The sequence below is a fragment of the Lingula anatina genome, chromosome 5, assembly GCF_051362555.1.
Source record: "Lingula anatina isolate TDL-2025a chromosome 5, LinAna3.0, whole genome shotgun sequence".
NCBI classification, from domain to species: domain Eukaryota; kingdom Metazoa; phylum Brachiopoda; class Lingulata; order Lingulida; family Lingulidae; genus Lingula; species Lingula anatina.
The window spans coordinates 22830379-22846644 of record NC_141771.1 but is presented as its reverse complement, the minus strand read 5'-3'; the positions used below and the strand labels follow the sequence as shown (position 1 = coordinate 22846644).

The 16266-nt window shown below is 37.2% G+C and overlaps 1 protein-coding gene and 1 long non-coding RNA gene across 8 annotated transcripts; one reads left to right on the top strand and one right to left on the bottom strand.

The window, feature by feature from the left end:
* Positions 1 to 1041: 1041 nt before the first annotated feature.
* Positions 1042 to 11437, bottom strand: LOC106162400 (cytochrome P450 3A29-like). 7 transcript variants are annotated; one of them, XM_087013065.1, is made up of 14 exons: positions 11288 to 11437; positions 8091 to 8225; positions 6931 to 7021; positions 6395 to 6453; positions 6097 to 6193; positions 5282 to 5401; positions 5008 to 5096; positions 4342 to 4493; positions 3795 to 3916; positions 3337 to 3522; positions 3026 to 3172; positions 2539 to 2627; positions 1990 to 2136; positions 1042 to 1571 (listed from the first exon to the last, which is right to left on the bottom strand). In XM_087013065.1, exons 2-14 carry the CDS (start codon positions 8213 to 8215, stop codon positions 1310 to 1312), a joined length of 1686 nt encoding a protein of 561 aa, XP_086869191.1. In that variant the 5' UTR covers positions 8216 to 8225; positions 11288 to 11437; the 3' UTR covers positions 1042 to 1309. The 7 variants fall into 7 exon arrangements, with proteins under 7 accessions (XP_086869191.1, XP_086869193.1, XP_086869192.1 ...); XM_087013067.1 differs by lacking the exon at positions 11288 to 11437 and adding an exon at positions 8717 to 8858; XM_087013066.1 differs by lacking the exon at positions 11288 to 11437 and adding an exon at positions 8375 to 8464.
* A 1596-nt stretch (positions 11438 to 13033) lies between these two features.
* Positions 13034 to 15098, top strand: LOC147761910 (uncharacterized). The gene is made up of 3 exons (XR_015334774.1): positions 13034 to 13538; positions 14048 to 14153; positions 14434 to 15098. It is a non-coding gene; the product is annotated as an uncharacterized LOC147761910 (long non-coding RNA).
* Positions 15099 to 16266: the final 1168 nt, after the last annotated feature.

Here is a 16266-nt window from a genome sequence, read left to right as displayed (position 1 = left end):
TCGCATTGAGAATATTGTCTGTCAGAGGCACAATCATTTTGCCATCGTCAACCAAATGTGACGCGCAATGTGCCCTCGAAACCGCATACACGCTCGGAAATAACAAAACGGGGTGTGACCTTGACCTAGTTATGTTCCTCGCAATGAAGCTGTCTACTTCAAATGAGGGAATTGTTTTGCAACCCCCAGTTGAATGTGACATGTTATGTACCCTCGATTCCAAAAATGCAGGGCAAACCTCTTCCAATTTCTTTCTGACTCTTGAAATCGAACTCTCTGCTTGAATCAGGAAAAACTTAACTACCTTGAAAAATATCGATACTTGGAATAAGGACGTTAGTATCGCTGTCCGAGTCTAATACGGACGAGTTAACAATGTACCCACCATAACCGCTGTCAAACGCGTATGAGTGTAATTCAAAATCAAAATGATGAACAATACTGCCTTGATCTATATCAGTGCTGCCGTTGTTCAATGATCCAATATTTTCGAATGAAATCTAAACTCTTCGAATGACTCTGCAGAAATCATTTACTTTGCTTTTCCAGCTTTCTTTGGATGCAAAAATAGCAGGGTCTTGTTTTGAACATGGCGATATTCCCCAAAACGGAACTTCAACTGATCACCTACCCGACGAAGCTAGCTACAACCTAGGTAAACAAACAGTTTACAGCATATTTACAATGACACACATCGTGCGTATAGTTCCGCCTCTCTAAAATCTAACGCAGGATATTCCTTGCGTATACAGATTGCCATACAATAAAAACACAAAATGTTTGGATTTCACCGGTACCACAGATACACTTTCGATCCTCTATAGGGGTGCAGGAGGGGAGGCCCTTCTTTACTGACAATTCGTGAGATGACAACCTAAACCGAGTTGCGATATTTCTCTCAAACCTCTTGATGTTCATGTCAGTATAAATGTCTGATACGTTAAGATCCAGATTATTATCTCTATACATTACATAAAATATAATAATTATATATATATATATATATATATATATATATATATATATATATATATATATTCAATACATAAAATACAACAAATAAACTTTTATATGAAAAATGAAAACATATTTGTTATATTCATCACTGTATATTGGTATGTGTACAGACATCTCATACTGGATAGCTGGAGTTACGCTGCACATTGTTTTAAAACGCATTGTGAAATAATATCTCTATAAAAAGTATGTTGATTAAATTGAAAAAGTATGTAAGCTAAGTCTTGCTGACAGATATTGACAATTATGACACGTGCTATGTAACTTTGTGAATACGTTCAGTTAATGTCTATTATTCGGTCTTATTGGCCACCACATGCAGCCTTGTAAGACGCACGGTGACACCTTTCTCCGGCTGCACTGTGCTCCTGGCCACGTGAACCAACGGAATCTGCGTCTCTGAACAGCTCTCAACGCTGAACTTCTTCACGAGACACGCCAAGGTCATCTTGGCCTGCATCAGGGCGAACCTCATACCAATGCAGTTTCTGGGGCCTGCCCCAAATGGAAGCCAGGCCAAAGGGTGACGCTTAGCGATCCTCTCTGCCGTGAACCTGGATACAAGAACAGCACAAAGATGATGTAGAGTTACACGTCACGTCACGTGAACCGTGTTCAACAACGACTATAGCTGAGCATGAATACGCTTGGATGGCAATTGGATGACTTTACAATTACAAAGCTTTTACATTTATTATTAAAATAAAAACGACTTTTCTAATAACTAAAAGCATCCTCCGAAAAGTTATTTATTTATTTTTATAATCAAATATAAGGTAATAGGATAATAAACAAGATTGAAAGGGCTTTAGAGAGAAAAAAACTGAAAAGTTAAGACTCAAACATTTCAAATGTAAGCACAAAGATTTAGATTTAATAATAGTTCCATAGTTTATCTCAGTTTACAACAACTCGTTTTAAACTTGATATATAGCAATATCATATAAAAATCGATAGACGGCAGCACCTTACCGTTCAGGACAGAAGAGGCTGGGATCTGGGGGTCCCCAGTGATCGGGATCCATGTGGATACTGTATATGTTACAGCGGACACTCATGCCTTTGGGAATGTGAACACCCATCACTGTGCATGATTCCTGGGCTGTTCTCTCTGGTCCACTAGTGAAAACATGCTGGTTTATAGAAGTAGTTTGACAAAGGAGTCCATGATGAAAAGTAATCGTTTCTAAAGAGGCTTATTCTACCCAAATCGTGCTTTCTATCTATAAGACTTTTCCTTAAAAGACCCTGATTACAAGACTTCCTCATAAACGATTCAATATTTAATCATTACACAAAAGCCAATGAAAAACCTATTTCCCTGAAAAATGACTAACCTCATTTTTTAGAATCCGTTTCCAAAGAAAGGGTATGTAGGGAAAGGGTAGAACAAAGCAGGTGCTTCCAATAATTCATTAATTGTTATTTCCTTAGCGAAAAATAAAGTATGTAGCTGCTTATACTAACCTTTTATATAAGAATATAAATGTTAATTAAATTTGTATTTTTGAGTCCACTTACACTGAAGCGACAGGGTGTAGTCGTAGCGTTTCCCTGAGGAACATGTCCAAATACTGCATCTTACTTATGGTCTCATACGATGGAGGACCCTAAAAGAGTTTTGAAAAAAAGACCAATTAACAACCATAATGAATCAACATGACAAAGATAATTCTTTCCATACGGAAATTGAAATCAAATTCTCCTATTTCCGCCTTAAAAATCACGACATCAACACAATGTATGCGCATTTACGATCAATACTTCATGTATAGGTAATGGTCGGCTCATCTTCTAAAAAAAAATGTCACTCTGCATCAGTTATGAACATTTGCAGCACTTTACAGCACATAATAGTACACGTCCACCGTTTTTATTAAAAAGGTGTGTACAGAAGCTACATCTAAATCTAACTATATTACTCCAAATCCAACTGCGTGTATATTCATACACCGCTGTTTCAATATATAGTCGCTTCCATTCAAGAGAGATATGTTTGCAGTCCTACCTCATCATTGCAGTATTGGTCTACCTCCTCCTGGAGAGCTTTCTGTGCCTCCGGACTCGTTGCTAGGTGGTAGGCGGCGTAGGCCAGGGCGGTGCTGGTGGTTTCATATCCAGCCAACAGAAACGACGAGCACTGCGTTTGGATCTCCTAAAGATAAAAATACCATAGCTACCCATGATTGCTCAGTCATCTTTTAGTGAAATAATGGTGCTGCTTGTGTTGGCATTAATTAACGTGTTTGCATATAGCCGTGAAACGTGGAATTTTTTGGCACACAAACACACCCACAAACACACAAGATTAAATTTTACCTTTTCTGTGAGTTTGGCCTTTTGTGTAATTCTTCTTTGAGATGACGAAGAGTCGTTCTGCTGACCCGTTTCGCCTCCCTCTTGTGTTGTTATTACGTCACTGTCCGTCATCGCTTGGGGTACAGTCGAGTCCAGATTGTCAGTTTTTGCGTCCAACATTAGCTGTAGAAGATCCACGCGTCGAGACTGAAAGTTTACTACATGATTGTCAACCAGTTTCAGTTAGTTTATTGGTCACTGAAATGCTTTGTTGAAGGGTATTTATTCACGTTGTTTTAACTGTATTTGATATATGTGATCTCATCTCATCTCATTTCAATTATTCACCTTAATCAAATTATTGACATTATAACTATAACAATTGTAATTGTCATCAAATAAATATATTGGATAAAAACGCCCAAAAAGAGAAAGAAAAAAGCCGGAAGCTTTGGAGTTTTGCATTTTTTATAGTTTACCTTTGGATCATTTAATCTGGACTGTACGGCAGCCCTGGCAAGTACATTTATGTCATGTCTCGTCTTTCTCATCAGATATTTGTTCCACACCTTGGCTAGACCGGTCAACGATGGAAAAAGATCTGCAAACAGAGACATATATAAGGTACAGATCGTATAAAAATATTATTTGCTTTAATGATAGTTTGATCCTTAGCTTTATAAGTAGCGTTCAATGCGTTTATTTGTTTGAACACCAGTATTCATTGTTATACATTTTCTACAATGTTGGTAAATATCAGCAAAAAATTACATATGTGGTTATCTCAAACCTGCCAACCCAAACTTGCACTTCACAAAAATGATATACAAGTGACTTTAGATGTGTTTATAATTTGGGTCTAGAATAATTCATAGTACACTGTAAGAAGATGAATATTGCACATAGTTTAAATAAACAATAAACTGAAAACATTCTTGCAGCTATATTTTAAGTCTCAGTACTTAAGACTTTCTCTAAAACTGGCCTTTTCTTTCTAAAATTAACATTGTTATGACGTGAACATACCGGAAATTAACATTGGCCACTTCATCATCAGTGACGTGCTGAACACTTTACGACATGCTGCCAAAAATGGTGACGTGTTATCTCGCACTGAGTTAATCCCGAGACCAAAGCCACATGAGCCAATGACTTCCAGGGTGAGGCCTTGGAATTCACTGAAATCATATACCACAAAATATAGCGTATTGAATAACCCGAAATCACAGCCAGCTTTATCAAACTCCAGTTACAGAGAGAGAGAGAGAGAGAGAGAGATAGAGAGATCGTTACAAAAACATGATAATGGCGGCTACGGAATCTGTGTATATGCATTTGTACCGTAAGAGGATGAAAATAACTATATAAAGAATGTATGTCTGGTACTTTTAATGTGCAGGAGGATTAAATCTCCCCCGAACCTCATCCTTTTTGAATACATATGCAGTCGTAACGTCTAAAGCCCCTCTGTCTATCCCACTGTCTGTCACACAAACGTCACCAGCTCTTATGCCTTGTTACACTCAACATTATTCATAAAACTGAAGCTCGAGGTTAAATACCATAGGGAAAAGTACAGAAACGTACGATTTTATTGAAATCGCGAAGCTGACATCTAACGTTCGGCTTTATTCATCCATTTCCATTCAAGCTGTGAAACTTTACGTGACTTTGTCAGTAGTTAGTACTTACCCGTGGATATCGAACGGTTTTTCTTCCTGGCAACGCTTCTCCATGGACTCTATGAAACTGTTCACCGACTCCTGGATCAGTGGCGCCATCTGCAATGAAACGAAGCTACACATGCCACAGTCTATACAACCGCATATTTATCGAAGAGAGATTAAATAAATCTATCACCTTGGGGGTCGGAGTACTCAGCATTGTATACGACAGAAGCATCTTATGCCGACACGTTAAGTCTCGAATCGAACTTTTTACTTTTCATAATCATATGTTTTCTTACTTGTTTCAATTTAAGGGAGGAGAATGTCGGGTTGATTATTACACGTAAGCGCTTCCATCGTTTTCCTTTCGCGAAAACCATCTGTGTTTCTTCATCTTCCGTGTCTATTGAATTAGGAATCTAAAAAAATGAATTCAAATTGATCAGTGTCATTGTTAGTGGAAAACGAAGTTACATGTATAGTGCTCACCCAAAAAGAATTAGCAAAGTGAAAAAATTCTAGCAAAACTGCAGCAATATTAAACGAAAACTAAGCAGCAGCGAGTTGTTACAAATTTGCAAGAATGAAATGCAGTTTGCAGCGATTTTGCAGCAGGCCTGATATTTTGTTCAATTTACATTTTTTTGTTTGAATTACACTACCAAGTATGCTATTTCACCCCAAAACATCGTCTAGCCAGCCCGACAATAAACATTTTCTAAGGTCTCATTCACAGAGTCACCATAGGTCTACCATCGATCGACTTAACTCCGTGGGGACGCTCGCTGTCTGCAACAACTGAATGTCACGCCTCCTCCAGCCGTTAAGAAGAATACAAGAAAAAAATTAAGTTGGTGCTTAAACGAGTAAGTTTGAAACAGGAGAAGGTGTGTCGTTCAGTTAAGCAGATTGTACTTAGCAAGAGCCCCTGCAGAGTTGGGTCGTCTGACATGGACAGATAGTATCCATAGGAATCGGGTCTTAAATGCACTGGTCAACTAATCAAAATGAAAACACAATGCTCATTCTTGGTAAGCGGCATGTTTGGGGGAAATAATTTTGATGATAATACCACCAATAAATCTTTATGGTATTATTGATAATTGTTACTCACTGCTCTTTGGTGAAAATTACTGAACTGTTTGACAAAGACTTCTTGCAGAAAATCGACATCTGAGGTCACTATACTGGGAGAATTGAGGAAGAAGACCCTAAAATAAAGACAAGACCCTGTTAAAATATGCTTTGGAACACTGGTATTATATATCTGGCATGTATCGCAATAAATAGTGGCGATTAGGCACCAATCTTTTGAAGAGTTGCTTAAAGCAACAAAAATAGTAAATGATAATAAAGACTAAAAAGGACTTGAGAATATGTTGTATATATGTGAAGAGTGCGTTCATACATACCCAAACGTTTTTCCATAGAGCTGTTCCCACTTTCTGTATGCCATCCAAACTGGCTGGGACTAGATCAAAATGAATGTGCATTTCACTATTTTTTGTAGTTCAAATATTGGTATCCAGAGTGAGTTATATATTTTTACAAACTCTGGATGCAAATTGGAACGGCTTTACATCGTAAACATTGGACATTGATATAGCAACCCAAAACGTGAACAAATGTCCCTACGTCCTTTTTAAAAGTATAATTGTAATTAAAGGTTATTGCAGCTTAAATATCATGGTCACCTGAGGACACAATCGACATGAATGCTGTTTCCCAATACATGCACGGTGTTACTGGGATAAAGTAACGACGAGGGCAACTACTTGTGAAAAGCCTTCCACATGTATGATATTACAACTGGCAATTACTTTATACGTTGATAGTAAATGCAGCGTATTTCATCATTTCGGGAATGAGCTAGTAATTTTTCACAATTATCTGATTAAAAATACACTGTTTATTTGCAGTTTTGTTATTTTCCAATGTGAAAACAAACCATTATCTGTCTGAAATTTCCGAATATGAGGTTTGGCGGAGGACCGTTGATTCCCATCTTCTTGAACACACGGAAACTGTCTATCCTCTGCCTAAATGCAAAATAACACGGGTTGTTTATCTTAGGGATAGGTATAATACAGTGGCAGATTTAGGGGAGAGAGGTATTGGAGGCCCTGACCCCTTTCGATTTCTGAAGAAAAATCACCAATGGTCCCCTCTTGAAATTAGAATTTCAACTAGCTGAATCATAAATATGAAAATTCTCAGACACAAGCCTAAAATTTTCCGTACCGTTAGCTTACGGCCAACCTGGTCGAAGGCCTTCATCAGACTGACGTGAGTACGGAAAATTTTAGGCTTGTGTCTGAGAATTTTCATATTTATCCAACAACCAAGCTAATGAACCTTTTTGCTCACTAGCTGAATCATAGCACTGTTCGCATTCGTAAATACCAAAAATGTGTCGGGGCCATTAAGCGGACCCCCCTCTTCAAATAATCCAAGATCCGCCTTGTAATAATAATGCAATGCTTGTGATAATAATTATATTTCTTATTCAGAGTACTTGACGGGTCACTCACTTTTATTACATGTATCACAGTAAATTGTCAATTAGGCTTCGTTCACATGCAATGTCTATTTTCTATTTTCTATTTTCTATTTTCGGTATGTCTTATGATCACGGTCTGTGCACTGAATATCCCGCCGCGTAATTACTGGCAGCGCGAGCCAGTTACTTATAGTAACTTATAGTAACTGGCTCGCGCTGCCAGTAATTACTTATAGTAACTTATAGTAACTGGCTCGCGCTGCCAGTAATTACGCCGCGGGATATTCAGTGCACAGACCGTGATCATAAGACATACCGAAAATAGAAAATAGAAAATAGAAAATAGACATTGCATGTGAACGAAGCCTTAGAGCTTGGAGAAGTCGAGAGATTTTTGACAACTCTTGTGCATATAGCATGTATTATAGTCACAGCTTATTAGGGGAACGTCCACACTGTAGTGATTGTTTCATTATTGCAAAACGTGAATTCAAAACTGTGCTAGTCAAATGATCAAATTAGTTATATGTATATGTATATGTATATGTATGCTCGGTTTTAAATCCACTACAATATCACGTTTGTATTTGGTGATATATTGTACCTACCACAGCCATACTATGATATAGTGATATATTATACCTACTACAATACCACATTTGATGTAGTATTGTACGTACCACAGCCATACTGACGCCAGGATGACGAAAACAGCCACCAGATACAGCCACATCGTGAGTAGTCTAAAAGAAAGATTTAACAGTAAATTTAAAATAAAATTATCTACAAAGCAGTACACCCTGTTTTTCAAAATAACAGCAGATGGGATTTTCCCTCAATTGACATCTGATCTTAACATACTGGCAACCTGCTACATGTCCTTTAAACTAACCATAAATATCTCTCTTTCTCTCTCTCTATCTCTCACATGAGTAGAAAGGGTCTATCACTAAATGATTCGCAGGTGCGTCCCTCTCGTAAATGTCATTTAATGCCTATGCATGTATCCCCTACTTATATATATATATGTACGTCACGTACATGTAACTTGTATTAAAAAAGCCGATCTGTTATGCTATATATAATATAATATGTTCTGATATGCTAATATAGTTATGTGTGAGATAATACACTGTCACCCGAGCGATATATGCCATAACACCTCGAGCGTTAGAGAGAGGTGTTCATGGTATATATCGCGAGAGGGTGACAGTGTATTATTTGACATACATACCGAGAAAAAATACAGTCATTTCATCTTAAACACCCCTAAAACCGAATAAAGTGACCCTATATCACGCTCTAGAGATGTTATATGAAATAAACTCGTCCACGTGCGCTGGTCACCTCTCGCCAAATTCTTACGTAATGTCTGACCAATTTGGTCAATTTTTGCTAAATACTTGTCATGGACGTTCTGGCGTGAAAAGTATTTAATCAATCTTCGACACTGACCATGCGCGTCTAAGCTGAGCCACACCTAGCTGGACCTGCTGCAGAAAAAAAGGTCCCAAGGCAAAACTTCTACTTTGAAGTGACATTTCTGATAAACAAGGAGCGTCGGACCGGAATATAGTCATATTCGCAAGTGCAAAGGAGAAAGATATTTATTTTTGGTGATATTTCTGACAACGAGGCAGTTTCGGAATATAGTCAAAATCAAACGGATGTTTATTACAAGTTCACGGGAGTAATAATCCTAGTTTTTATTGTTATTTCTGACGACGAGGCGGTTAAGGAATATAGTCAAAAACAAACGGATGTTTATTTCAAGATCCCGGGAGTAATATTTCTAGTTTTTATTGTTATTTCTGACAACAAGGCGGTTACGTAATATAGTCACAATCAAACGGATGTTTATTTCAAGGCCACAGGAGTAATAATGCTACGTTTTTGTGACAATTTTTTACTACGAGGCGGTTTCGGAATATACGTGTGCTGGTTTCAGAGCATGGAGCATGCTGCATGTAATTACAAGTTCAAAGGGGGGAAATATTTGATTTTAACCGATATATCTGCTAAAGAGGAAGAATGAACAGTTTAAAAACAAAAGGTAAATAACACAAACCTCGTTAAAAAGTTATAGATTTACAAATAATTTGTACGTACGTGTGGCTTAAAACTAAATCCCGTTTTCAAACCATATCCATATGATGATGTAATAAAATTATAAATAATAATTGTTAAACGTGAAATGTTTATGCTAATTTTTTAAGAGTGTGAGAGATTTAAAATTTGTCTACTGGTAGGTATATAACGCAAACAACGTCACTATTCTCTTGATGCCAAATAATAATTGTTAAACGCGAAAGGTTTATGCAATTTTTTAAGAGCGTGAGATATTTTAAATTTGTCTACTGGTAGATATAAAACGCAAGCAACGTCACTATTCTCGTGATGCCAAGAAGTAGGTATATCAGAAAAAATTTCAAACTGATCAGAAAATTAAAATACTTATATCATCTGAAAGGTAATGCAAAAACCGGATGAAATCATTTGGAATTTTTTAAATATTCCTACAAGCAACAAAGATATTGAAGTTTTTTAACTGCAAAAATCCACCAAAAGTGTCCACACTTCTCAGCTCAAAACCTGTGCCCACTGACCAGCAGTGATCACTCAGGCGCAGCAGAGCACCCTGTGTGTCTTTGTGTGCTCAGCCTATTGTCTGGCTCACATAGCCTGTGACTAATCAGGGCAAAGCTATTTCCCTGTGATAATTTTCACATCATGTAATATTGCGGATTAAATTAACTATACTTCGCAACCTTCAAATTTCATGATTTTTCTACATAATATAGCAAATTTCATAAACTTTGCTGGATATAAATTTCAAAAAGATGATACCAGCACTTGCCTGAAATTTTTTAGCATTTTGTAGAGGCAAAACTTAAAACAAGCAGAACCGAAACTTGTCAAAGAGAGAAAACATGGGAAAATCACGTGACCGGATTTTACTCTTTGATTTACAACTTATTTAGTTAATGGCTTGTATTAGTTTTTTTACGCGGCGCTAAAAGAGAGATTTAAAAAGGGAGTTCCATAGGCGAACTGTCAGCAGGCCGACTTCAGTTTTACACTTCACTGCCCGTGGATAGTTACGACTGTAGCGCCCCTAGCGGATTGTGATCTACCTACAAGAAGGTCTCATGATCAGTCTGTCTTTTACTTCCAGCATTTAAGAGACCTAGACTGATTTAAGCAAGATGTAGTCGTGAAGTTTTAGACAACATCGAGGTTAAATCCGAGTATTCCGAGAGACGCTACGCAGAAATGTCAAGTGAATCGAGATATTTTTGGGCAGCGGCTCGAGGTTGCCCTCGATCTTCACTGAAGCTTGCCTAAAGGGACAGGCTTCAGTGATCATCATATCGCCAGGGTCACATAACATCCCTAGGTATGTATGCTATCTTAATATCCCCATTGAGCTTGCTTTGTGCAGCAAATCTTTCGGTAGATCTAAAAAGAAATTAAGACTGGGCCCCCATACCCTAGATCGCTCTAACAGGATCGATCCATATCCAAGGGATTTCTCGTTAAATTGCTTTCAGCTTCGGCGGCTTAGGTTTCTGGTATGCCTACTGAAGCTGCTTAACGATAATTCATTACCCCCTAGAGGCTTCAGGAGGCGTGACAGGGGTCTAAGCCGCTTAAGTTGAATTGAAGAGATCCATCCAGAGTTAGTACGATAGGGTCTGGGAATAGTTCCTTAGTCTAAATAAGACGTCACATTTAACTGTCGGGAATAGCCATCAATAGAAGTATAGACCTAAAGAAAATCCAAAAAAATGTTAATCATACATACCTTTTTCCTTTGACCTGCTTACAGGCTCCTGTAAATACACTAACTAAAACGTACCTTGCAAACCGGTTTTATATGGACGGCTTGTTTGTTGCGCCCTAGAAAAGGCCTAAATAAATATAGGACTCTTGCCTATTATGTTCGAAGGCAGAATTTAGGGCGCGCTGGTTATATTTAAACTGCTCTGTGTGCAGTTGCTGTATAACTATGCGCATTATTAACGGCAGGCAGACTGTATAAATTACCCAAAGCGTCCACAAAAAAGAATGTGGCCCCTTGTGGTGCTAGAAGGATCATGCTCTACTTTAAATGTGCCTCCTGTACGTCTCACGTTAAATGAAAATAAATGTGTTAAAAAACTCGGAGGCTGGCCCTTTACACTGGACGGCATCCTTTCTGCGACTATGAAATTTGGCATCGCTGTGGTCTTAATAAGGAGGCACGAGCATTGATTTTGTATCAGAATGAATGCTCAATGATCGGCCAGTTGTCGGCACGTAAAGTATTATACTTTTTTAACTCTCAAATGGGGCCGTACTGCTGGACGCAGAAAGGACGCCGTCCAGTGTAAAGGGGGCTTTATTAAACGTTGTTGTGGTGGCGTGTGTGTTTAAGGGGTGGGGGTGAAATGGGGTTAGACCGAGGTAGGTGCTTTTGGCCTATTATCATTTTATTTTGATCAGCTTTAAAAGTGTCGACTCTTTTTATTTATTGATTATTCTAAATTAAGAAGAAAAAAAAACATTTAAATTTCCCCATTGCCTTCTGTTGTGACAGTTAAATTTCATTGAAGTTGATGGGATTGAATGATTGAATGTATCAAATACTACATCTCAGACAGTGGGTCGGGAGTCCTGTCGGGGGGCTAATGATTTATTTATTTATTTATTTATTTATTTATTTATTTTCAGCTGGCTCTAAATAACAATTTGGTCAAGATTGCTGGTATGTTGATAATATTATGTCCACTTTTTCTAAAACATTGAATCCCTTTGAAATCCCTTTGAAGAGCTGTTGCTGGTTGGTAGTTGTGACTGAATGCAGAATTTAAACCGTGATTAAACATATCGACAAAATAAAGACAGCGAGCAGAAAAATGGATGTAACTACTTGTGTTATTTGAAGGATTATCCATCCTGTACTGTAAATACGTCTCCAGTTGAGGAAAGGTCTGTTGATATACACGGTACACCGGGGGTTGGTGTAATAAAGAGGGGATTAGCCCGGGGGGGGGGGGGGGGAGTGGGGAGGGTGATGAAGTTGTGCTGTTGGTGGTGGTTTATGTCTTTGTCTATGTGTATGTTAGTGTGTGCGCGTGTGTGTGTTTGTGTGTGTGTGTGTATGTTTGTGTGCATGCCTGTTCGTGTGTGTGCGTGTATACGGAGGCCTTTATGTGTGCGCGTGTGTACGTGTGTGTACCCGTGTATACATCGGTGTACGTGTGAGTTGAGGTAACACTCGGTGGTTAGGCAGCGGCATGTTGACATTCGTCCTATCAGTCTGTCCGCAGATCTTGCATATCAATGCGTAAGCGGTGATCATTACAAAAACACCTACGCGCTTGCACAAAATAGTCCGCGACGGGTTTTTCGCGCCATGTTTTCCAAAATCCGAAGTTGTTATATAAATCCATGAAGCTCTGTGAATAACTCATTATTCAGCTTGAAACTTTCAGAAAATTAAATTTAAAACGTGATGTAAACGCACATGTAAAATGAAAATTTCAATTTCCACGAAAGCCTTGTATCAGTTGTCTAAAAATAGCACACGCATTTTTCTCAAGCAGATCGTGTAATTTTGTACCCTAAAATGAAATGATTCTAGAAAAAATGGACAAACTTACTTTATTGATTTTTTAACGATTTATGCAACTATATAAGCTGGAATTGAGCCAAAAAGAATGAAAAATTTGTACAACCGTCCTTTTTTGTAAAATCCCTATTTTAGTGCGAAGTATGTAGGTCAGTCGAAACTGGGACTGTCACGTTGTACTGAGCAAGTGACTCGAAAGCGATTTTCTCGTCAAATCTTGCATTTCGGTTGAAAAAAAAATTGAATGTTCAGCTTCTCAAGTGTATATTTATAGTATACAGTGTGTCACTGTCATAGTGAGAGTTGTTATGGAAAATAATACGTGAAAAAACGCCACCGGTGCTGCAGATCGACCATATCGCTTCCATAACATGGTTTTAGAATGGAAAAAATCTGCCGTTTGCCATTCAAGTTACATAGCTTTGGGTTTGCAGACTAAAAGGTGAGTCTTTTTAGCATTCACTAAGTTTCATATAAGCGCCGAAATGATTTTGGAGTAACCTCCCTTTGCATAGTTTAGATGCACTTGTTGACGTTCAGTACCAGTGAAATGTTGCAAAGTTATACCCGGTAGTTGTACTTTGTTTACATAGTATGTGTAGGCCTACTAGCATACCTTTATCCGTTCTATTTCCTTTATGGAGTTGGAATCTAGACCTTTTCGAAATTGGGTGTGTGTGTCTATACACACCTGTTAACTAGCACATTGCGCAATCAGCATTACAAGTGTACTAAAGGTCTTTCTTGGGCAGGTTTCAAAGTTGTTTTATTATAAGTTTTAACATTGTGATTTTTAAAACAAGTTTTCTCAATTTATCTGAAATTGTTGGTAGTAAAAACGGTCTTCAAATTTAACAAGTTTAAAAAAAATCGTTTGTCAAGGCAGAGCCACACTTTATGACCAATATATGCACACTTTAAATTTATGACCTATGCATTGTGCTTTTTCAGTTTTAGTGAAATGTTGACAGCATACCTATCCCTGCCTAAGCTATCGCATGAGAATGGACTTGATGGCACGAAATGATGAAAATATACCAGTTAGACAAAGCAAAAAGTAATTAAGTGTTTATATATATAAAAGCCAATACTTCATTATATTTTTTATCTAGAGTAGTAGCCTGTTGCTAGTAGGACCAAGGAATTATTAATACTATATAGTATGGTAAGAAATTACTTTGATAAACAACTGGTGTGAGACTGACAATGAGGTGAGTTTTTTTTTTTTTTAATCTATGGTTTTTCATTAATTTTCAGTTTTTATCTGCTTTGTATAAATTTCTTGTTTCTACATACATGTATGATTTTATCATTATATTATATTTATTTTTTAACAGATTCCCGGATTTCATATCAGCTGACAATAAGGGAAGAGGTGTTCTAGTCAAGACCAGGGAAATTTTATTTCCATACGATTTTGTGTGATGGTGCTGTTGATGCAGGTGTGGCTGAACAAGAGATGGTGTTTTGTAGAGTCTTGGATACTGTTTACCCTAGAAACCTTTCTCATAGCAGACACGTTCTGGAAAAATACTTTCTTCAAGTATTAAACAGGATGGGCTTTGACCCAAAAGACTTCCACTGAGAGTGGCCTGCCTTTAAAGAGCACATAGGTGGCATGTTTATAGTGAATAAAAGTAAAGATATGTGCATGGATTTTTTTCAAGGCTAGGAGACCAAACAAAGATTAGAATACATACAATAATGCTAATTGAAATTGCCTTGTTCACCCTGTCTACTTCTTAGGCGGAGAGAGGATGCAGTGCTCTAATAAGAATCAAATCTGACTTGAGGTCAAGTTTGGGGAATATTATGCAAATTTTACCAAATTTTGACAGCAGTTTTATAGGGGCCAAGTTTTGATGATCATTTAGTCAAGGAATCTATCAACCACTGGGTGGCAGGGTGACACTCTGGGAAAACGGCCCAATTTTGAACTTGAAAATTGATTTAGTTTTCTGATTGTCATATCCAGCAGGTAAATGACCTGGCCATTGAAGATTCTAAGGAAATAAAAAACTGAAACACTCGTATAATGAAGTTTTCTTTTTTTTAATGCATTTTACTTTGTTCTGTATTTAATTACAAATTATATTCAAGAATTTTCAGCTGGGGATGATCTTAATTGTATGTCAGTTTTGGCTAAAGTAATATTCATAACTTGCTGGGGCAGGTGCTTCTCCTGCTCTCAGAATAGACAGATCAAGTTGCCCAACGAGTTTATTGGAACCTTATCTGCTTTAATTTTAAAGGCAAAAAGTTTCCAAAAAACTTTTTAAAAATTCAGTGCATATTCATGAGGCTGAATGAACATTTCCCAGGAACAGTGCTTTAAGGACATGAATTTTAAATGTTTACTTAGTTTTGTTTATCACACAGATTTCAATATTTTGCACTTTTAAAAACAGAAATGTAAATTTTAAATAGATTAGGGATATTTTTTCAAATTATAATTGGAAGGGTCTTATTTTAAATACTTTAATATGTAAGAGACAAAAAAGTACTAGTACATAGAAATAAATATGGAGCAATAAAAAAAGAGAACAAGGCAGAAGTGCATATTTTTATATAATGATTAAACCAGTGTTTAATGATTTTTTTTCTATCAAAACCATTTCAGGCTTTAATAAAAAGTACAACCTGGTCATAGGCCAGTACTTCTTTGTAAATATTTATTCAATTAAAATAATCTTGTTTTATTTATAACTAGATCCAGCAATATCTTTCTATATTGGTCAAAATTCACACTGGATTTCTTGTAGAGTAGATCATAACTATACAATTTTTGATGTTTTAAGAATGAAGCATATAACTCATGGAATATTTCTGATGTTAGATGAACAGCACTTGTTCATATTTTAATTTTATTGTAACTTGTTTGCTCTGATATTCAGAATATATAAGAAAACTTGTTGTCTTGCCAAGTGGGGTCAGTGCTTCAGGTTGGTCACGTGACGCTATAAATTATGATGAAAATGGGGTTCCATGTTTGTCGTCGATTTGGAGATGCACTAATTTCCCCACACAAAATGGGTAAAAATTGTAGGAGACATACCTTATGATATATCAATTGAAAGTTTATGATCTTATCTTTCTGCAGAATGTAATTGTTTGAAAATATTTTGCATTTCCTGCGATACATATTCACAGTAACCTACTGCACTTGAAAA

Bases quoted from the DNA above. Each gene is read 5' to 3' on its own strand.
- LOC106162400 (XM_087013065.1), bottom strand. From the start codon at position 8,215: ATGTGGCTGTATCTGGTGGCTGTTTTCGTCATCCTGGCGTCAGTATGG. The intron at 6,454-6,930 runs GTTTGTTTTCAC...ATTTTGATCTAG, and splicing joins GAAATTTCAGACAGATAATG to TCCCAGCCAGTTTGGATGGC. The intron at 4,494-5,007 runs GTAAGTACTAAC...ATATGATTTCAG, and splicing joins AAACCGTTCGATATCCACGG to TGAATTCCAAGGCCTCACCC.